Source organism: Argentina anserina, chromosome 7 (genome assembly GCF_933775445.1).
Source record: "Argentina anserina chromosome 7, drPotAnse1.1, whole genome shotgun sequence".
Classification (NCBI taxonomy): Eukaryota; Viridiplantae; Streptophyta; class Magnoliopsida; order Rosales; family Rosaceae; genus Argentina; species Argentina anserina.
Genome location: NC_065878.1, coordinates 21,420,218 through 21,441,220, shown reverse-complemented (window position 1 = coordinate 21,441,220; position 21,003 = coordinate 21,420,218). Strand labels below are relative to the sequence as shown.

At 37.9% G+C, this 21,003-nt stretch overlaps 3 protein-coding genes across 8 annotated transcripts; 2 read left to right on the top strand and 1 right to left on the bottom strand.

The window, feature by feature from the left end:
• The first annotated feature begins 515 nt into the window (after positions 1–515).
• On the top strand, positions 516–7,351 carry LOC126802201 (structural maintenance of chromosomes protein 2-1-like). The gene is made up of 21 exons (XM_050529787.1): positions 516–966; positions 1,268–1,948; positions 2,097–2,240; positions 2,346–2,636; positions 2,729–2,914; positions 2,995–3,159; positions 3,267–3,326; positions 3,406–3,468; positions 3,585–3,676; positions 3,863–3,959; positions 4,143–4,259; positions 4,370–4,588; positions 4,696–4,836; positions 4,909–5,076; positions 5,153–5,337; positions 5,490–5,583; positions 5,655–5,743; positions 5,850–6,075; positions 6,469–6,543; positions 6,797–6,918; positions 7,055–7,351. Exons 1-20 carry the CDS (start codon positions 649–651, stop codon positions 6,911–6,913), a joined length of 3,528 nt encoding a protein of 1,175 aa, XP_050385744.1. The 5' UTR covers positions 516–648; the 3' UTR covers positions 6,914–6,918; positions 7,055–7,351.
• Positions 7,352–8,157: 806 nt separating this feature from the next.
• LOC126803076 (uncharacterized) lies at positions 8,158–10,978 on the bottom strand. Of its 4 annotated transcripts, none has more exons than XM_050530828.1 (4): positions 10,836–10,978; positions 8,874–10,001; positions 8,401–8,786; positions 8,158–8,319 (listed from the first exon to the last, which is right to left on the bottom strand). In XM_050530828.1, the coding sequence occupies exons 1-2, from the start codon at positions 10,888–10,890 to the stop codon at positions 9,370–9,372; spliced, it is 687 nt and encodes a 228-aa protein (XP_050386785.1). In that variant the 5' UTR covers positions 10,891–10,978; the 3' UTR covers positions 8,158–8,319; positions 8,401–8,786; positions 8,874–9,369. The 4 variants fall into 4 exon arrangements, with proteins under 4 accessions (XP_050386785.1, XP_050386786.1, XP_050386783.1 ...); XM_050530829.1 differs by having other exon boundaries at positions 10,807–10,961; XM_050530826.1 differs by having other exon boundaries at positions 8,158–8,786.
• Positions 10,979–12,707: 1,729 nt separating this feature from the next.
• LOC126801686 (putative disease resistance protein At3g14460) lies at positions 12,708–19,770 on the top strand. Of its 3 annotated transcripts, none has more exons than XM_050529116.1 (7): positions 12,708–12,872; positions 13,072–13,215; positions 13,340–17,665; positions 17,794–17,943; positions 18,808–18,877; positions 18,961–19,051; positions 19,259–19,770. In XM_050529116.1, exon 3 carries the CDS (start codon positions 13,483–13,485, stop codon positions 17,653–17,655), a length of 4,173 nt encoding a protein of 1,390 aa, XP_050385073.1. In that variant the 5' UTR covers positions 12,708–12,872; positions 13,072–13,215; positions 13,340–13,482; the 3' UTR covers positions 17,656–17,665; positions 17,794–17,943; positions 18,808–18,877; positions 18,961–19,051; positions 19,259–19,770. The 3 variants fall into 3 exon arrangements, with proteins under 3 accessions (XP_050385073.1, XP_050385074.1, XP_050385072.1); XM_050529117.1 differs by having other exon boundaries at positions 13,337–17,665; positions 19,264–19,770; XM_050529115.1 differs by having other exon boundaries at positions 13,337–17,665.
• The last annotated feature ends 1,233 nt before the right edge of the window (positions 19,771–21,003 follow it).

The following is a 21,003-nucleotide window of genomic DNA, read 5'->3' as shown; positions in this document are numbered from 1 at the left end:
TACCATATCTAATTATCATTATCAACTACATCTAATTTAATTATAATTTGATTAATATAATTAATTATAATTTGATTAATATAATTAATACAATTAATTTTATTTTTTTTAATTTGTATAATTAATTTTTTTATTGATTAGTATAATTCATTTTAATTTTGATGACTAATACAATTAATTCTAATTGATATGAGTAATAGAATTAATTTTAATTTTGAGGATTAAAATTATGAATAGATTAAAAAATAATCCATATGTATATGTATACAAAAATATATATATATATATATATCAACCTTAATATATTTTTCTATTTGAAGAAAATTGTCTATACATTGCCGGCTGGAAAATACAAAATTCTGGCAAAAACAAAATACTGAAATAAGCCCAATATCCAAATAAGAGGCCCAAAGCAAGTAATTTCCCGCCTTGTTTAGGGTTAAAAATTTCGAACCCACAAAAAAGAGCGGAAATAACAAAAAAAAAAAATCGAAACCATTTTCAGACTTTTAGACCTCTCCCCACTCTCATAGCAAAAACCAAAACCACAAACCTCAACATTTCTAGGGTTCCGATCCAACCACCGACCCTAAATCTCTCCAAAATTGAACGGCTATTAGAGCCCCCAGCCGTCCGGCGACTTGAGGTATGTACATCAAGGAAGTAACCTTGGAAGGTTTCAAGTCCTACGCGACGCGGACGGTGGTGCCAGGATTCGACCCGCTTTTCAACGCCATAACTGGGCTAAACGGGTCGGGTAAGTCCAACATTCTCGACTCGATCTGCTTCGTCCTTGGCATCACCAACTTACAGCAAGTCAGGGCCGCCAATCTGCAGGAGCTTGTGTACAAGCAAGGCCAGGCCGGAATCACTAAGGCCACCGTCTCCATCGTCTTTGACAATTCCGACCCGGCTCGCAGTCCTCTCGGGTATGACGCCCATTCTGAACTCACCGTCACGCGGCAGGTATGTCGTTTCTGGAATTTCGATGTCGTTTTTGATGTTGAAATTTGGGGATTTTGTTGCTTAATTGCTTGTTATTGAGTTAAGCTTTAGTAATCAGTTTCTGGATTGGTAGTAATGTTATGAGAAGTTATATAATCTCAACCGAATTCGTTATTGAGTATGTGACAGGTACTTGAAATTTAGGGTTTCTTGCTTAAATTTGTGTTAAATTTAGTAGTGGTGGAGTAAATCGCAGCCGAAATTTATCGGTGAATACAATAATTGAGTATGTGATACGAATAAATTGGTGTTGGTGTACCAGATTGTGGTAGGTGGGAGGAACAAGTACTTGATCAATGGGAAGCTTGCGCAGCCAATTCAGGTTCAGAATCTTTTCCATTCGGTGCAGCTCAACGTGAACAATCCGCATTTTCTGATTATGCAAGGCCGGATTACCAAGGTGTTGAATATGAAACCGCCGGAGATTTTGTCTATGCTTGAAGAGGCGGCCGGGACGAGAATGTATGAGACCAAAAAGGAAGCGGCTCTTAAGACACTTGAGAAGAAGCAGAGTAAGGTTGATGAGATAAATAAGCTCCTTGACCATGAGATACTGCCTGCGTTGGACAAGTTGAGGAGAGAAAGGACGCAGTATATGCAATGGGCCAATGGCAATGCTGACTTGGATCGGCTTAAAAGGTTTTGCATTGCGTATGAATATGTGCAAGCAGAAAGGTTTAGGGACAGTGCAGTCTCTGAGGTGGAACAAGTGAAGGCTAAAATTTCTGAGGTTGATGATCATACCAGAAAGATGCAGGCTGCAATACTGGAAATGAAGACACAAGTATCCAAGTTGACTGCTGAAAAGGAGGCTAGTATGGGTGGAGAAGTAAAAACTCTATCCAACCAAGTAGATGCGTTTTCTCAGGATTTAGTGAGGGAAGTGTCCGTACTGGATAATATGAAGGACAATCTTGATACGGAAAGTGAAAATGCTAAAAAGGTATTTGGCATATAGTCTCACTTTCTGCGTTCTATATGTATTGACATCACCCTGTTTTGAGTCTGGTATGAAATCATTTACTACATGCTTTGTCTGAAATGGCTATTTTAACATAGAATTTGTCTATTGCATCTCTCTCCATTGTCAGATGGCTAACAACATTGAAGAAATGAAACAGTCTCTTAAAGATAGGGACTGTGCTATAAGAAATGCCGAAGAAGGAGCTGCTGATTTGAAAAAGAGAGTGGAGGAGCTTTCTCATAGTCTGAACGAGTATGAGTCACAGTACCAGGTAACCAGTGTATTTATGTGTTGGTAGACCTTGTAACATCTACGTCACATGGTGTGCGAGTTACTTTTGGAATCACTATGATACTTGATTCATTAACATTTCCAGGGTGTAATTGCTGGCAAGAGTAGTGGAAATGAGGAGAAATGCCTTGAAGATCAATTGGGCGATGCAAAAAGAGCTGTAGGGAGTGCCGAAACAGAATTGGAACAGTTGAAAACGAAAATTCGTCACTGCGAAAAGGAGTTGAAAGAGAAAAACTCTCAACTAATGTCAAAGCGTGAAGAAGCTGTTGCTGTCGAGAGTGAGCTGAAAGCTAGGAAAACAAGTTTGGAAAATGTAAAAGCTGCACTGGAGTCTCTTCCATATAAGGAAGGCCAGATAGAAGCATTGCAAAAGGTTAAGATACTGTCTGTTTGATCATTCTCTCGGCACCTAAACAGTTTATAACTCTTAATTTGGATCGCTCTCTAAACAAATATTATTTTCAGGACCAATCATCTGAGTTGGAGTGTGTGCAGAAGTTGAAGGATGAAATGCGTAATCTTTCAGGCCAATTGGGAAACGTTGACTTTTCTTTTAGAGATCCTGTGAACAACTTTGATAGGTCTAAGGTCAAAGGTGTAGTTGCAAAACTTATTAAAGTGAAGGATAGCACCACAATGACTGCCTTAGAGGTGAGGAATGCATTTTATTACAGATCATGTCATTAATGAGTTATAGATTGTGTATTAATTCGCATATCTTTGATTTCTAGGTCACTGCCGGTGGAAAGTTGTTTAATGTTGTTGTAGATACAGAAAGTACTGGAAAACAACTTCTTCAGAATGGTAATCTTCGAAGAAGAGTGACAATCATACCCTTGAACAAAATTCAAGCACACACAGTTGCTCCTAGGGTTCAAAACGCTGCTGCAAAATTGGTTAGTTTCTTTGCCAATAATTCCTCTTGCCCCTACCTCATCGTAGGTTTTTCTTTCCTCTCAATGGGGTAATTTGTTTTATTGAAAACCTTTATTTCTATGATCAGGTTGGCAAGGAAAACGCAGAACTTGCACTTTCTTTGGTTGGGTATGATGAGCAACTGAGGGTATGTTTTGATCATAAATGAAATACAGTTTGGAAATTGATAATTGCTCAATTTACCAACTATTCAATGTTTACTGCAGAGTGCTATGGAATATATCTTCGGTTCAACCTTTGTGTGCAAGACTATTGATGCTGCAAAGGAGGTGAGAGGTTGATTTGATTGTGATGTAGGATGATTATATAGTATTGTCCTTTTGAACACTTTGTATAAATTGGAAAGCTGCATGACCCAATCTGGTTCTCTATTAATGATTCCTAGGTTGCTTTTAACAAGGAAGTTCGGACCCGTAGTGTGACTCTTGAAGGTGATATCTTTCAGCCCAGTGGTCTTTTGACTGGTGGAAGCCGCAAGTAAGCAACTATTTGTTTTCTTCCAGTTCAGTTTTGAAGCTTTATTCCCCCTTCTTCTAGAGTACATATACTTGTGTCAGCGCTGAATAATTTATTATACTTGTTATTTTTTCCTTATCATGATCAATTCGTAGTACATATATGTCTGTCTAGTTTGCCTTCTAAAGCAATAATCTACTGTCACAGGGGTGGGGGTGATCTGTTAAGGCAGCTTCATGAGCTGGCTGAGGCTGAGTTAAAACTTTTGGAGCATCAGAAAAAATTGACTGAAATTGAAGCTAAGGTTGATTATGAATTTTGTTTTCCCTTAATACTATAGTGAAATTCCATATTATGCTAACTGGAACTGAAAAGTCATATTGTGGCTGTTTCACATGTGCTTGGGAACTTCATCTCCATAGAAATTTCTTTAATGAATTACTGAGATGCTATCTTCTTATATCTTATTTATATACTCAAATTGCAGATAAGAGAGATTCAGCCTCTTCACAAGAAGTTCATGGAGCTTAAAGCACAGTTAGAACTTAAATTATATGACCTTGAATTGTTTCAGGGCAGAGCTGCGCAAAATGAGCATCATAAGGTTTTGTCTCGTTTCTTTTCTAGTTTTGTATATTCAATTGCACTGCTGTGAACTGTGTTTACTGGTTCATGTATGACACGAATCCTAATTCTTTTTATCCTGTGATGTAGCTTGGTGAATTAGTAAAGAGGATTGAACAAGAGCTACACGAAGCAAATTCTGCAGCCAAAGAAAAGAAACTTCTGCATGAAGATTGTATGAAAAAAGTGTCGTCTCTTGAAAAATCAATCAAAGACCATGACAACAGTCGGGAGGGAAGGCTGAAAGATTTGGAAAAGAAGATAAAGGAGACAAAAGCTCATCTCCAGTCAGCTCTAAAGGATCTCAAGGTAAGTTTTAATATTGCTGAGGTTAACTGGATATATTGTCCTTGGGATCTTATTTGAGCTCATGTAATCTTAAAAAACTTGTTTAATGTGATTTTACTGACTATTAGGGACATGAAAATGAAAAGGAGAAGCTTATAATGGAAAAGGATGTTGTTTTAAAAGAGCTTGCATCTTTGGAAACACAATTGTCTTCTCTTAAGGTGCAAATTGATGGACTCATTTCAGAAGTTGAAGAACAGAAAGAGAAGGTAAAAACCTGACAGTTGTTTTGAATCGTGATTCGTGTACGATTTTTCATGCTGCAAATATCTCTTTTGCAGGTAAATTCCACAAAAAATAAGCATGATTTTGCAAAATCCCAGCTTGATTCAATTCGTATGAAGATGAAGGAGTGTGATTCCCAAATTAATGGCATTGAATCTGATCAGCAAAGACTTCAAGATAAACTTCATGAGACAAATCTTGAACGGAAGAGGATGGAAAATGAGGTGCTTTGCTAATGGGGTATTCTACATTTTCTTTATAAGTATAACTCATTCTAATCTTTTTGAAAATATGATTTAGGTCAAACGAATGGAAATGGAGCAGAAAGACTGCTGTACTAAAGTAGACAAGTTAATAGAGAGGCATGCCTGGATAACTTCGGAGAAACAGCTATTCGGAAAAACTGGGACTGATTATGATTTCGCCATGCGGGATCCTTGCAAGGCAAGGGAGGAACTAGATAAACTGCAAGCTCAACAATCTGGGTTCGTGACTTGGGTTTTTCTTCTTCCTAATTGTTGATTATGCCTTTTATCCTCATAGACCGAAGTATTTACATTTTTGATATGATGTAAAGTTATGCTATTAGTTCCTTCCATGAGGCTGAGAGATGATTTATTCCCCCTTTTCTTTGTAGCCTTGAGAAAAGAGTGAATAAAAAAGTTATGGCAATGTTTGAGAAAGCAGAAGACGAGTACAATGACCTAATCTCTAAGAAGAACATCATTGAGGTTGGTGGACCTTGATCTGTCTGAGTACTGTTTTACTTTCCATTTACTCACATCTATTTTTGCCTTCTTAGAATGACAAGTCGAAGATCAAGATGGTGATTGAAGAGCTAGATGAGAAAAAGAAGGAAACATTGAACAATACTTGGGTCAAAGTTAACAAGTGAGTCATTCTCAGTTGAGTTTGTGATGTCCTACTTCTCTAGACTCTGAATGCTATCTTTTTTTTTTACTCCAAACCGACACTAATCAAACAAAATTTCCTTTAGAGACTTTGGGTCTATCTTTTCTACCCTTTTACCGGGCACGATGGGAAAGCTTGAACCTCCTGAAGGGTGTAGCTTCCTAGATGGCCTTGAGGTGCGAGTTGCATTTGGGGGTGTTTGGAAACAGTCCTTGTCAGAACTGAGTGGAGGTCAGCGTTCCCTGCTGGCACTTTCTCTTATCCTGGCCTTGCTTCTCTTCAAACCAGCTCCTCTGTATATACTGGATGAGGTATGCCTAACTTTTCTTAGGGTTTATCCACTTTCTGATTACCAGAACTGGGTGCAATTTGGGTTACAATTAGACTGCAAGTCTTTGATAGAATTTTCTACCAAACTTTTCCTACACTTTTCTATTACCTCATACTGTTCTTCACGGGTGATGCATATTGAAGGCTATCACCTTTGGTGTTCTTCTATGTGTTTAAAGGACTACTTGTCCCTCTTTTGCCTGGGTTCTAGCTCTTCTTCATTTAATTTTTTTTTAGGAGTAATCCAGTGGGAATGCTTATAGCATCTGTAGACACTGGTAGTATCTGCAAAGCTTAAATGTAGGTTCATTATATTGTAATGGTTACTCTTGGTTAGATGAAATAATTACCAGTATCTTATTGCTTACTTACAGGTGGATGCTGCTCTTGATCTAAGTCACACCCAGAATATTGGAAGAATGATCAAAAGTCATTTCCCACAGTCCCAGGTTGGTGGTTTCATGGGTTATTTGCGTTTTACCTTGCTGGAATTTGCTTCTGACATGTACCATCGTTTCCTCCTGTGATCCCTAAAGTTAGGTGTAGCTAAGATATAACTAATTTCCCATCATGATATAAACATTAGTATCTGGATTTCACTAATCTTAAAAAGTACATAGAACGTTTTTTAGGCAGTATGGGCCATTTGTACGCGAAATATAAGTTGTCTTACCCTTTCTCTTGTTTATCACATTTTTTCAGTTCATAGTGGTTTCACTGAAAGAAGGCATGTTCAATAATGCTAATGTCCTTTTCCGGACAAAATTTGTGGATGGAGTTTCAACTGTTCAAAGGACCGTTGCTAAGCAAAACAAATGATGCTGGTACATCTCCAATCCCTTCACACTAAATGGCCCATGCTGATTTCATTTATAGCTTCGCCTTGAAGAAAACTTGCTTCCTTGTTATGGTGTCAGGTATGACTTGTCTGATACATGAAACTTTTTTCTTTTGGTTCAGATGTTTTATGTTACTATGGGGAATGATCCTTTCCAGTGAAGCGTGTTCGTTTTCACCGTATGTATGAGAACCTTCTTGTTGTCTACATGTGTGTTATATTCATTCCCATGGTGGTGGCATTCTAATGCTGTGTCTGTTTTGATTGAGCCTGTACTCAACTTGTATTCTAAAACGTTGAATATGTAAGCCAAATTTGTTCATGTTTTAGATCTTCGAATTATTCCATTCTGGTCTCTAGAATGATAGGAAGAACATGAGAAAATCTCTTCTTCTTTGTGGCAGTGCTCAGAATTCATGCATCATGTCTTATGTTTAATGTCCGCAAAATCTCCATTATATAATTAACCAGCAGTGTCTTCCTGATGGATTGAAAATGCTGACGTATGATACCCTTATCAGATTTTGGATTTTCCAGCACAAGATCTTATACATGATCCGCGGCCTGTATAGCCAACCTGAGCATAAACAAATTATATCCATATTTGTAAATCAATGATTTAACTAAATATTTACAAATAGGAAAAATGGACCAAATGGTGTCTCACTTTTTCTTCATTCTAAATTTTGGTGTCCCAACTTTCTGAAATATCAGAAAGGTATCTCACCTTTTAGTCACCACTGAAGAATGATATCTATGACAGTTATCTCTGTTACCCTCTGTTAACTAGCTTGCTAGGTGACACAATTTCCGGGGCATTGTTGTCAGTTCAGCTCTTCCCACCAATTTTATGATTCTTTTGGCGCCAATTCCATTTCCCGCCATTTTGTAATTATTTACATCCATTTTCAATATCATCCAGCGTCAATTCAATATCATTTACCCCCAAATTTAAACATATGGTGATTTTCTAACTTCCCTAAATATATGTAAGTTTGGTGCCTGCTGTTTGTAAGTCAAATAGAAATTAATAATGCAATATCGTACAACATATTTAGATGAACACAACCTGCAAAGACATAATCAAATTGAGAACAAATAATTAATACATTGTCAAAGCACACCAGCTTACATTACAAATGTTTCATAAGCTATGGAAATAGTCATCAGAGGCAAATTCAACACAAGTGTTTGTTTTGCCAATAAATCATCCAAAAAGCTAGCAAGCATTTATTAAAAAAGAACGTAATTCATGCAAATATAAATGAATTTCAAGGGGCTGGCTTGACTCAGGTGGTAGCTGGGAACCAGCTGCAACATCATGAGCATTTTGTTGTTGCACACCATCTTGTTCATTCGCATTAGGTGGCTGCTGCACATTTTGACCCTACAACCAACAAAATCACAAATATAATCTTCTTTCCAACCATAAAAAAGACAAGTAAAACACATCATCTTCATCTCATACCGGATTCCTTCGTAAACAAGTCCTAGAATTATGACCCTGTTTTCCACACATTGTGCTCTCTTTTCTACTTGCTCTTCATAAGTCCCTTGTGCTCTGTTTTCTACTTGCTTCTTTGCTCTGTAACACATTTGGTAATCAACTTCCATCTCAAAATCACGGTTTACAGCATTTTGAATTCGTTCTCTGCTCCACTTGGGATCAGTCATGAAGAAATTTGCATATTCCTCTACTATGAAAGGTGCATGCATGTGATAAACCTTCTTTCCAAGTGTAGTGCACATGTGCTCTAAATAGATTGTCCTAATCCAAATTGATAGGTTTTTCTTATCTGTGGTGGATGAATATATCCTCCAAGGGCAGCCTTCATATAAGCACTTAGCTTCCACCTTGCAAGTAAATAAGAATTATAATAAATAATAATTTATAAGAATGCATCAATGGAATACCTATTTAACATTAGTAAGAAAAATCACCTTATGTCGGCAATTAGTAGGAAATCTAAGCTCCTTCCCAGTTTGAACATAATGTTTCCGTACAACAGCTTTGAACGCCTTAGAACTAGGAAACTCCATCCCCACTATAAATGTAGGTTCCTTCATATCCACCTTGGGATTGAACTGTCTCCAATTACTAAACCTTTTAGGACACTTCACAGGAAACTTCCCTCTATCTTCACCTTCTTCATTGGATGATCCATGCAAACTCTTTTAAGCCATCAGACTCATCGCTATCATTTTCTGAAATCTGACCTTCAAACCCCATTGCATCCCATTCATGAACTCTTCTATTGTCACCATCCACATTCCGCTCAAAATCTACATTGTCATCTTCTGAATTCAAATCATAATCTGAATCAACAATCCCATCAAAATTGGGATCATCTGAATCTGTACAACTTTCTGAAGTATAATTGACCTCTTCCTCCATTTTGTCTTGAACTCTCTCCTCTACGTTGTCTTGAAATGTACCCTATGCTTCTCGTCGAGTACGTCTTAGGTTTTGGTGGTCTTCCTTCTTTTTTTTCTGTGATTTTGGAGCTTCTTCAACATGCCTCTTACCTTTGTCAACCTTATTTTTTTTCCTCATTTGCACTTGCTCTTGCACTTTGTCCACAACCCTCACACTTCTTTCATTCTCTTCAATAATTTTCAGCAAGTCTTTGTCCTCATTAGGTGTAGTCTCATACTCGTCTTCAACATCATCAATCTTCCAACCTAAAAACCCTGAATGATCCAAATTTTCTGTAAACCGAGTTAGATCATCATCTTTAAACACCCTCATTTCTGCTTCACAAACTATAAATAACTCCATTAATCTTGTTCTTGGGGACACAACTCTACACATATCAGTTGCCTCTGAGTCACTTGTTACAGGCAAAAAACCACTGCTATCTTCACTACCTGGTATCTTAAACCACCATTGCATTGGAGGACGTTCATACCCAATATCATATGCCCAATAAACTGACTCCGTCATAGAGATCTTGTCTGGAACTGCTCCATCTACATACAAAACATCTCCCCCAACATATCTTCTATTTAACCCTTGCTTGCTATGAAACATACCCCCATAATAGATATTCACAGTAAACAAGCTTTGATCTGCAACAACCGAATGAAAAACAAATCATATAATATGTATCTAATTATGCAGAGTAATTATAACACATATATGGACAAAGCACTACATTTATTTGTGACATAGACCCAGCTCAAAACTCCATTCAACAAAACCCTAAAATTTGCAGGGATTGAAAATTTCTCACCAACCAATAAGCCATATACTATAAACCTACTCGTGAATCCCAACTACAAACAAACAATTGAATAGAAAATTGCATATGGGACAACAAATTGGGTCAACTATCAAATTCTAAACTCATACAGTACACAAAACCCTTGAAAGCCATAAACAAGGAAAAACTTGCGTACAAACTAGTATGTACGCGTACGTCCAAACTCTCGTTTATTTGCACACTTTGCGAATATAAATACATGATTTTAACCGTTCAAAGGTTTAGTTTATTACTAAAGATCATTTCTGTAAAAGATCAACATAAACAAAAATCGTCTTCATAGTCGATTGCATCAAACAAATGAACGGTTATGGTGAAAGTTAGTAGTCTCATGATCAACCGTCAATTTGTTTGATGCCAGACTATGAAGACGATTTTTGTTTATGTTGATATTTTACAGAAATGATCTTTAATAATAAACTAAACTTTTGAACGGTTAAAATCATGTATTTATATTCGCAAAATATGCAAATAAACGAGAGTTTGGACGCACGCGTACATACTAGTTTGTACGCAAGTTTTTCCCCATAAACAATATTGAGATATGGGGTAAACTCCATACTATTCTTACTATTCTATTACAACCCAACAAGTAAAAGAGCAATGAAAACCTTTTAGAAGGGGAGACCAGAATATATACCTGCATAATATGGTTGGTCCCCATTAACACGAAAATATCTCCACCTCTCGCTCATCTTATCAAATCCTCTTCTATCGATATGTTTATGCTCTCACTCTAGAATCAAATTGGTAAAAAGCCATTAAGATTCGCTTGAGAGAGATAGGAGAGAGGGGGAGCCTTCTTTTTTTTTTTTCCATAGAATGCGGCTTAGGGTTAAAGGAGAGTTTAGGGGTATTAAGTGAACAGACGAAAATACCCTCTCACATTTAAATTCAATCTGTCACCGTAACTGAGGTAACTGCCACATATACCATTCTTCAGTGGTGACTAAAATGTGAGATACCTTTCTGATATTTCAGAAAGTTGAGACACCAAAATTTAGAATGAATAAAAAGTGAGGTACCATTTGGTTCATTTTTCCTTACAAATAAGTATGAAATATGTCCCATCTCTGCGAAGACTAACCAACTCCTCACCACTCATAGTTATAGTTAATCAACTTTCAGAAATAGCAGATCAGTACATGAACTAGCGAAAGATACACATTTTCAGTCCATGTCGTTAAATACACTGTTAAGCTTGTGTAATTTTCAAATTTCAAAGGTGAAGTTGGTATTTTTCCATGTCTCTCTCCTCGTTTTCATCTTCTGTTGTTAATCCACTGAATCGGAATCTTGTAGTCTAGATAAATGGTAGATGTCTGGATCGTTGAAGCTTGATAGGTCATATGTGGTGTCGTGGTGATGTGATCAAAGGTTGGATCTGGGCCAGATTATTCTTCTTTGATATGTATCAGTCTCTTTCTTCTTCCTATCCGACCTAATATGGATAAAATTATAAGAGGTAAAGAAGATGCAGATTTGGTGCTCCTGAGATAATGTTGTTGCTTTTGGAATAGATCAGTAGCTATGTGAAATTGTGAATAATGTACAAGTGGGATCAAAGTATCAAACAATGAGTTTATCCAAATAAAAGAGAGTGAGATCGACAAGGATGTGCGAATGAATGGCTATGGAGGTTTTCTGGGTAACTGGGTTCTTGCATATGGACATGAGTTTTTATAAAGGTCAGCTAATAATGGTCTATAATTAGGTTAGTAAGTTGATTTTATTCTTGAAAATCAATGAAAATGAGAAAGGAAGGAGATGAGAACAGTAGGATGCAAAAAAAAAAAACAAATCTACGAGATATACAAAAATGGAGAAGAGATGAAGAGACGAGAAAGAACTATGCCCTTGAAACTCTGTCAACTAATGGTGTTATTAACGACATGTACTCAAATGTGTCATATTTGTTAGTTCATGTACTCATTTGTTAGTTTTGGAAGTTGAGTAAATTGGTGTACTGTTATTAAATTTTTATTTTTGGTACAAAAAATAGTAAATTTACCACTTCGGGCCCGGAAAGTAGATACCGTACATGTCCGCTCATAAAATTTTCAATACGGATGATCAAATTAGTGACTCCTATTACCATAAGTATCATATCAGCACGATGCGGCCTGCATTAAAATTTTGCCTTTAAGCAATGTCAAATAACAGAGAACAAGACTATTGTATCAAAAAAAAAAACAGAGAACAAGACTAATGATGAACTTCCTAGAAACATGTCCCATCTCTGCGAAGACTAACCAATAATTCAAATTCACAAAACTAAAGCGCATGTTCGGTGAGAGTTGTCAGTGTCCGAAATCATGATTTACACAAAGTTTTACCTATGGCGCCTAGTTGTTTCCTCATATGCACATACTGCTGCTCTGATCTGCTCTTGATAGATGTTGCCACTTAGAATGGTAAGTTTACTGTCGGCAGGGTAAAACCTTAGCTTTCAAGTTTCAACAAAATGCTCCAATTATGCGAGTTGTCTGGCTCACCTTTTGTTTCAACGACTTTTAGGAAAGTGCAAGTGGTTTTCTTATCTCTACTTTTTGCCAAAGGAGCTTCTCCCCGTTCATACTTGATCTAAACACAGTGCCTTGTTTGCATAATTCATCCACAAAGAGTGCGTCTTACTTTCTGATTCAGATAATCTTTGATCATCAGAACTTACTTCCATGTAAGCTGTTCTTGAATTCATTAATGGCTTTCTGTTTTAAAATTTTATGTATTGTATATATTTGCATGCATCAATATATCATATACTTTCAGATTTGCATGCATCAATAAATATTCAGATCTGCATGCACCGATGTATTCAGATTTGCATAACAATTTGCATCAATTTATCAACTAAGTAATTTGGTTCCACTTACCAGTTTATGCGGTAGCTGGAATCAGATCTACAACAAGTCAACACGAGGAAGTCATGATCATGATCACAGAGACTTGGCTCACGTTGTGGAAGAATTAACGTTGCAATTGCTTTCCCTTTGATCTCACAGAAGAATCAACTCTTTCATGTAAGTGTTTCCTTATTTTGTGAATTAAGGGAAATAAGACAAACATAACTATACAATTAGCATCCATTAGACTTGCATATTAGTTTGCATTTGATTATCAACTGAGTAAAAATTTATGCAGCAGATCGAATCAGATCTGCAACAAGGAAGTCAGTTACGACTTACGATCATGGCGTAAGAGACATGGCTCTTTTTGTAGAAGAGTTCACTTTGCAAGTGCTTTCGTTGTGATCTCAGAGAAGAAGAAAGAAGAAAAGAAAAGAAACGATGGGAGAGGCTGTTATTGGGGCAATCCTCCCGGTGCTACTTGAGAAGTTGGCGGATCGAGAGGTCCGTGAGTACTTCGGACGCATTAAGGGTGTTGACAAAAAGGTGCTGCAGAAATGGACTCAAACGTTAACTGCAATTGAAGCGGTGCTGAGTGATGCTGAGGAGAAGCAACTAACACAAAGAGGAGTGAAAGAGTGGCTAGATGATCTCAGAGATTTGGCCTACGATGTTCAAGACATATTGGACATATTTGATACCAAAATGCTGAAGCGAAGGATAGAAGGACAAGAAGGAAGGAAAGGCAAGTTATGGAGCTCACTTTCTGGAGTTAAATCTAATTTTAGGCTGAACTCAGCAATCAAGAAGATAAGTGATCGACTAGATGAGTTAACCGCTCGAGAAAAACAGTTTGGTTTGAAGAAACTTGGAGAGTCCAAAAAGCCGTGGAAGATGCCACCCACTACTTATCAACTTGATGGTCCTGTGATCGGAAGGGATGAAGCAGAGGTAGCTATTCTTAATAAGTTGCTTTCAGAACAAGAGCATAGTACCAACACTTCTCAGAATTATCATGTGGTTGCCATTGTTGGTACTGGAGGACTAGGGAAGACTACACTTGCAAAACTTGTATTCCACAATCCTGCAACTGATCAGTTTTCTGCAAAGGGATGGGTGTGTGTGTCCGACGACTTTGACATTGTAAAGGTGGCAGCAGCGGTTCTTGAATCAGTCACATCAGCTCCTGCTCAAGAATTGAAGGTGCTTAACACGATTCAGGAGAAGTTAAGCAAGGAATTGGCTGGCAAGAAGTTCTTAATTGTCCTTGATGATGTTTGGGACACTTGCAGCTATAGTCAATGGACAACACTGCAATCCTCCTTTTGTTCTGGAGCAGCTGGAAGTAAGATCATCGTGACAACACGCGACGTCAATGTCGCAAAGACGACTGGAGACAACAACCCTTATAACTTGAAGTCGATGTCAAAAGATGATTGCTGGAAAATCTTTGAACACCATGCTCAGTTAAACAGTAGACCTCAAGATGTCGAGTTCCTTCAGGAGAAAATTGGAGTGAAATGCAATGGATTGCCGTTGGCTGCAAGGACACTTGGTGGTCTTTTACGTTGTAAAAGGGTAGAGGAATGGGAAGCAGTATTAGACCACAAGATGTGGGATCTATCAGAGAAGAAAGCGGCGGACATCCTTCCGGCATTAAAATTGAGCTATCATTACCTTCCTTCAAATCTGAAACGATGTTTCTCCTACTGCGCAATACTTCCAAATGATTATGAATTTAAGGAGATGCAATTGATCCTCTGGTGGATGGCGGAGGGTTTGATTCTGCAGCAACCAGGAGAAAATATGCAAATAGAAGACTTGGGTCGTGACTGTTTTCAAGAGTTGGTGTCTAGGTCACTATTTCAAAAATCAAGCAAAGTCAAGTCGCGATACATAATGCATGACCTCGTTACTGATTTGGCACGTTGGGCTGCAGGAAGTTCATGTTCAAGATTGGAGGAGATGAAGAATTCTGACTCACAAAGCAGATGTTTGGTTCGTCATTCGTCTTACACTGGTGGTTATGATAGGGTTGAAAAGTTTGGGTTCTATTATGAAGCTGTACGTTTGCGGACGTTCCTACCGCTCCCACCTTCATATTTGAATTATTTGGCTCCCAAGGTTACTTCAGAGTTATTGCCCAAACTCCAATTCTTACGATTGCTCTCTTTGAGTCGATATGAAATAATCGAGCTGCCAGATACAATCAGTAAATTGAAGCATCTACGATATCTTGATCTCTCTGGGACCAGTATAAGAAGTTTGCCAGACTCAACAACCGCTCTCTACAACTTGCAGACACTGAAGTTGAGCATGTGTTCTCAGTTGAAGACACTGCCCACAAGCATGAGGAAACTACTTAATTTGCGTCATCTTGACAACTCATATACACGATCATTGGAAGAAATGCCTCCTCGACTTGGTCAGTTGACTAATCTTCAAACATTGCCTAGTTTTGTAATTGGAAAAGGTGGTGGATTAGGAGTAGGCGAGATTGGATCATTATTGCATCTGCAAGGGACATTGCGCCTATCAAGACTAGAGAATGTAACTTGTGTCGAGGACGCTAGGAGTGCAAACTTAAAGAGCAAGGAGAGGCTTGAAGCCCTGCTACTGGAGTGGTCTTCATCGAGTGTCTCAAGTGAAGATGCGGCAGTTGTGCTTGAAATGTTACAACCTCATAGCAATCTCAAAGAGCTCACCATCAAAGGTTATGTTGGATTGAAATTTCCAACATGGATTGGAGATCCTCCATTCTCTAATATGGTGTGCGTAAGGTTAAGAGGTTGTAGTCACTGTCAATTCCTACCACCCTTCGGACAGTTGCTTGCTCTCAAAGAACTTTATATAAATGGAATGGATGCAGTGGAGACTGTTGGCGTCGAGTTTTATGGGAACGGTAAGTTGCCGTTTCAAGCTCTAGAGACCCTTGAGTTTCATCAACTGAAAAATTGGAAGAAATGGTCTCATTGTCAACAAAATGACGGGGTGGGGGTTTTCTCTTGCCTGAAAGAGCTTTCAATCAAGGACTGCCCCAAATTGGAGGGTGATTTACCGAAGAAGCTTGATTCATTAACACAGCTGCAGATATGTGAATGTGAGGAATTGGTGGTTTCAGTATCCAATTATAACCAGCTTCAGAAATCAAAGATCGAGAATTGCAAGGTAGTGGATTGCGAAGCAACTACAGTTCAGTTTGACTTACTAGAGAGGGTGACAGTTTCACATGTATCAGAATTGAGATTTCAAACAAAGGCATTCTTGAATAGCTTGAAAAATGTTAAAAAGTTGAAGATTACCGATTGTGAGGAGCTAACACGTTCCTTTCAGTGTGAGGATAGTTTGCTGCAACACTTGAATTCTCTTGGTCGTTTGTGCATCGAAGAAAACTCTGCCCTTGTTGAAAAGCTAGGAGAAGAAGCAGAGCGATTGTTGCAATTGCAAATGCTTGACTGCAAAATCGAACGTCTGGAATTAAGCAAGTGTGGAAGCCTTTTAAAGGTACCAGAAGGATTGCATCACCTTACATCTCTCAAAGAGCTTCGCATAAATGAATGTTCAAGTTTTGTTTCTTTACCCGATGCTGGTCTTCCACCCGGTCTTCAAGTCATCAAGATTCAGAAGTGCAATTCGTTATTGCACTTTGCGAAATACCAGATTCCTCTCAGCCTGAAAAGAATGGAGATTAATAATTGTGAGAAATTGAAATCATTACTAGAGAAAGAGGAGGAGGTGGGGGACAGGGGTTCTTCTTCTTGTCGTCTTGAGCATTTGGACATACATTCTTGTCCATCTTTGATGTGCTTATTACGGAAAGGCCAATTACCCAATGCTCTTAAACAACTACAGATATGGGATTGTGGACAGCTGGATTTAATAGCTGAGAGGTTCCTCGACGACACCTGCCAACTCGAAACAATTCTCATCTGGGATTGCCCAAACCTTAAATCATTACCGGAGGGACTGTGCCACCTCACCAATCTTGAGTCATTAACTATTCAGGATTGTCAGAGTCTGGTTTCGTTGCCGAGGATGAGTGTGTGGCCAAGAAAGTTGAGCATCTTTAATACGACGGATAATGTGGCCAAGGAATTGGTGAGAGACATGATTACGATGCACAGTGCTAATTTGATCGAGGAATTGAGGATTGATTACTGTGAAGGCTTGACTACTAGTTCCTTTCTCCCCAACCTGACATCACTCACAATTCACAAGATCAAGAGCTGTAAGGAGCTGATGGAACCTCAATGGTTGCAGAGACTCACCTCTTTGAGAGAATTGCGTCTATACGGTGAAGATGATGGAGGTCTGGTGTCCTTTCCACCTGATGAGAATTCAAAAGAGAACGGGGTGATGCTTCCGAGATCTCTTGTTTACTTGTCAATCGAAGGCTTCCCAAATCTAAAGAAACTGAGCAAGGGCATTCAATTCCTCACCTCTCTTGAAATGCTTTACATCTCCAACTGTCCGAAGCTTGCAACCCTTCCGGTGGAGGACGGCCTGCCTCTTTCACTTGAGCACCTTTCTATTTCTGGATGTCCTCTACTTGAAAAGAGATACAAAGGACGATGCCGGAACAAGATAGCACACATCCCTAGCGTAGTTCTGTAGTGGTTTCCAGGTACGTAACTCTGTAGTATTAATGGTTATCCTCCATCATTTCTGTAGAGAATCAAGTGAGGGTATAAGCTTGTCAAATCTTATTCTGTTTTCCATTTTTAACTTTTTATTTCGTCCATCGATCTGCAGGTCTGCTTATGCTCAAAACTCTCGCCCCTTCTTCCTCCTCCAGGAAATATGATGCATGTTGGCATTCTTCAATTCCTGCCTTTCCAGGAAGTTTGGGATTACACTGCTCTGTACCTTTCCATCTATGGAAACAGTATCGACTCTCTCGAGGTTTGTCAAACCAACTTAAATATCTCTCTAAATGCTATTCAATTTGTTAGTTTGTTTATCGTGCTGGTCAACTTGAAGCAAGCATTTGAACTCCACTGCATCTCATTTGGTACTTTATGTTGAAAATTTGGTAATCACTCATTCATGTAAATATATCACTCATACTACTAAATGGGTTGTTTAACAATGTATTTATATCATCTAAATCAACCTACTGATCAAAATAAACTGCCTGCTGCCATTGCTACTTGTATATTCTGATGATATCTGTAAGAAAAGTTCAAAATAAACTGTCTGCTGCCATTGCTACTTTTATATTCTGATGATATCTGTAAGAAAAGTTCAAAATAAACTCTGCTACCATTGCTACTTGTATATTCTGATGATTTATGTAAGAAACATTCAATGTTCGAACTTTGAAATGTAATGTATTTAGTAGCAAAATATGTTTATAGGTTTGGTTGTAAATAAGTTTTAGTAACAAAACATATGTTGTCGCCTTCTTAGAGTAGTATGCACCAATTTCCTGCAAAATACTGAAAATTGGTAACAGCCATTTTGCCACAGCCAGGATATATGGTTCTGTGGCTGCCCTGGAAAACGCTTTAAAAGTGGCAGTTTATGATCGGTTTCAATGGTAGCTTTTTGGATCGTGTGTGTGATTTGGCTGGTGGGAATCCGATTATATTAGTAATTAGTAAGGGTCTAAGCTATAAATTAAGCTGCTAACTGGTACTTATGTAACATGACATTGAGGCATGCAGCTTTCTAACTGAACTTCCTAACGACATGTTGATTTACTTCCCAGGGGATCTAACGTGACATTGAGGCATGTAGTTTTCTAACTGAACTTTCTGATGACAGGTTGATTTACTGCCCAAGGGGAATAATGTTAATTCTATGGTGGTTGAGTTGGGGTAAAGAAGAAGCTTATGTAAGATTATTTTAATTGGCCTTTGGTTTTACTAATGTATATATTATCCATCCAAATGAGTTTCCCTTTGTGCTTGTTTGCAGTTTTATGAGCGTTCCTCTGATGAATTCAAAGTCTTTGGTTGGTGTAGCAATAACTGGATTGAACTAGCTTGATTACATGAAAAGAAAAAAGGTATGTACTTCTTAGTTTTTGTGTCTATTTATTGTTTAGCTATTCATACCAGTTGGAAAATTAAAACCCGCAGGATGAATAGGATTATCGATCCATTCTCATTTTGTATTTTATGTTCAATGAATTTATATTTTATGTTCAATGAATTAGAGTATGATGTCTATAATTTATATAAACTTCAAACTGAGTTCCTTGTCTGTGTTTTAGTGCAGCGGTGTCATGCATATGTTATCGTGAGATCTTTGTTATAAGCTCAAGGGTTGCAGAGACTCTTTGAGAAGCTTGTTGATTAATTGTAAAGAAGGTCCAGGGAGGTAAGAACGCCCCAGATCTATTGTTTAATTGAAAGTTTGAAACATCCCAAATGTACTTACAGAAACTGAGCTAGGGCTCTCAATTCCTCACCTCTCGTGAAACACTACATCACCAACTATTTGAAGCTTGCAACAATTCCAGAGGGCCTGAATCCTTTTCATCCTCTCACAGAATATGATATTTGGTTTCTCAATTCCTGCCTTTCCAGGAAGTCTCTGATACACTGGTTCATGGTTTTGTATAGCACTATCTACGGAAACAATATCAATTGTTCATTGTTAGTTGATCGTACCTTTGCTTTCAAGATGGTTCAATTTGTTAGTTTGTAACTTTGTATCATGCCGGACAACTCGCATCAGGCATTTCAAATTCATTTGATTTGAACTAGAGATATATTGCATCTAGCCATATCATTTTTGATAAAATGTTGGGGTTTAGTTTGCAAAAACTATCATTGCATATAGTCACTCATTCTGATTAAAATATAACTCATACTATCGGATGGGCTTTTTAATAATGTCTATGCCATCATCATAATTAAGCTACTAATAAAAACAAGCTGTCATTGCTAGTTGTAAGTTGCCACACTCTTCTACGCCACATAGTTCATAAGAAATAAAGTGTGACATATTTCTTGCTATCATTTCGAGTATAACTTGTTTTGAATTGTCAATCTCCAGTAACTCCTATTTCAACGTATGCATACATTAGATATGATTATTCAAACACTCTCCAGCTCTAAATTAGGTACGGCTGGGTCGATCCTGGTGATGGGATTCCAAACCTGTGCCTATATTGAGCCCTGTGATGGGATTCCAAACATTCTCCAGCTTATTCACCTTCACATGATATGATTTTTGGGTTTGGGATTCTAACGCGTCTTTGTGGCGGTGCTCAAAATATATATGCATCATGTTTTGTAGTGAAATGTCCACAAAATCTAGGGTATTATAACCAGCAATGTGTATCTTCGTAAGGGATTTGAAATGCCTAATGTATTCACTCTATCGGATTTTGCTTTTCCCAGAAAAGGATTTGATATATGATCCAATCTTCGTATACAATAGACCGACTATGATGAGGTACTTAGTAGTACGGTTTAAGTTCTATGGGATTTGGAAATCCTGAAATAGGGATGTTGTCTCATAAGTGTAAAGAAAATACTCAAGAGCCTAGATCTGCAAAATTGACTAATTTTCAAGATTAAGCGAGGTGGATTACTTGCTAAGTTGCTAAAGTAAAAATTATTGTATCATTTGATTTTTGAGCCATGTCAACTTAGGAGTGCAAGACTATGGAGTCCTCTGCCATTTTTTTAGAGTTGGATATAAGAAACTTTATGTTTGAGAATTTGATCATTTAACTGGAATATTTTGACGCGCTCAAAATTCAAATGTTTCATCTTTTGTCTGAACTTGTGATTTTTTACCCAAAATGTAGCCACACATTTCCAGCCAAAGATCCATGTTATTTAAAAAAAAAAATATTCCACTCGTTAATCACCCAACTTCCCTCTTTGCTTTGCGATCTCATCACTCCGCAAACCAATTTATTTCTTAGTGGAGGTGAAGGCCATAAGAGAAGATTGCCCTCCCGGTAAGGTAGTTTACTGTCTTACTTGTTAGAGTTCGGAAGAT

What these genes read in the sequence shown, in the direction of transcription:
- LOC126803076 (XM_050530826.1), bottom strand. Translation starts at nt 8,999, where the DNA reads ATGAAGGAACCTACATTTATAGTGGGGATGGAGTTTCCTAGTTCTAAG. An exon ending in CTACTAATTGCCGACATAAG is followed by an intron (nt 8,787 to 8,873) that starts GTGATTTTTCTT and finishes TTTACTTGCAAG; the next exon opens with GTGGAAGCTAAGTGCTTATA.
- LOC126802201 (XM_050529787.1), top strand. Translation starts at nt 649, where the DNA reads ATGTACATCAAGGAAGTAACCTTGGAAGGTTTCAAGTCCTACGCGACG. An exon ending in TTGACTGGTGGAAGCCGCAA is followed by an intron (nt 3,677 to 3,862) that starts GTAAGCAACTAT and finishes CTACTGTCACAG; the next exon opens with GGGTGGGGGTGATCTGTTAA. An exon ending in ACTTGGGTCAAAGTTAACAA is followed by an intron (nt 5,744 to 5,849) that starts GTGAGTCATTCT and finishes AATTTCCTTTAG; the next exon opens with AGACTTTGGGTCTATCTTTT.
- LOC126801686 (XM_050529116.1), top strand. Translation starts at nt 13,483, where the DNA reads ATGGGAGAGGCTGTTATTGGGGCAATCCTCCCGGTGCTACTTGAGAAG.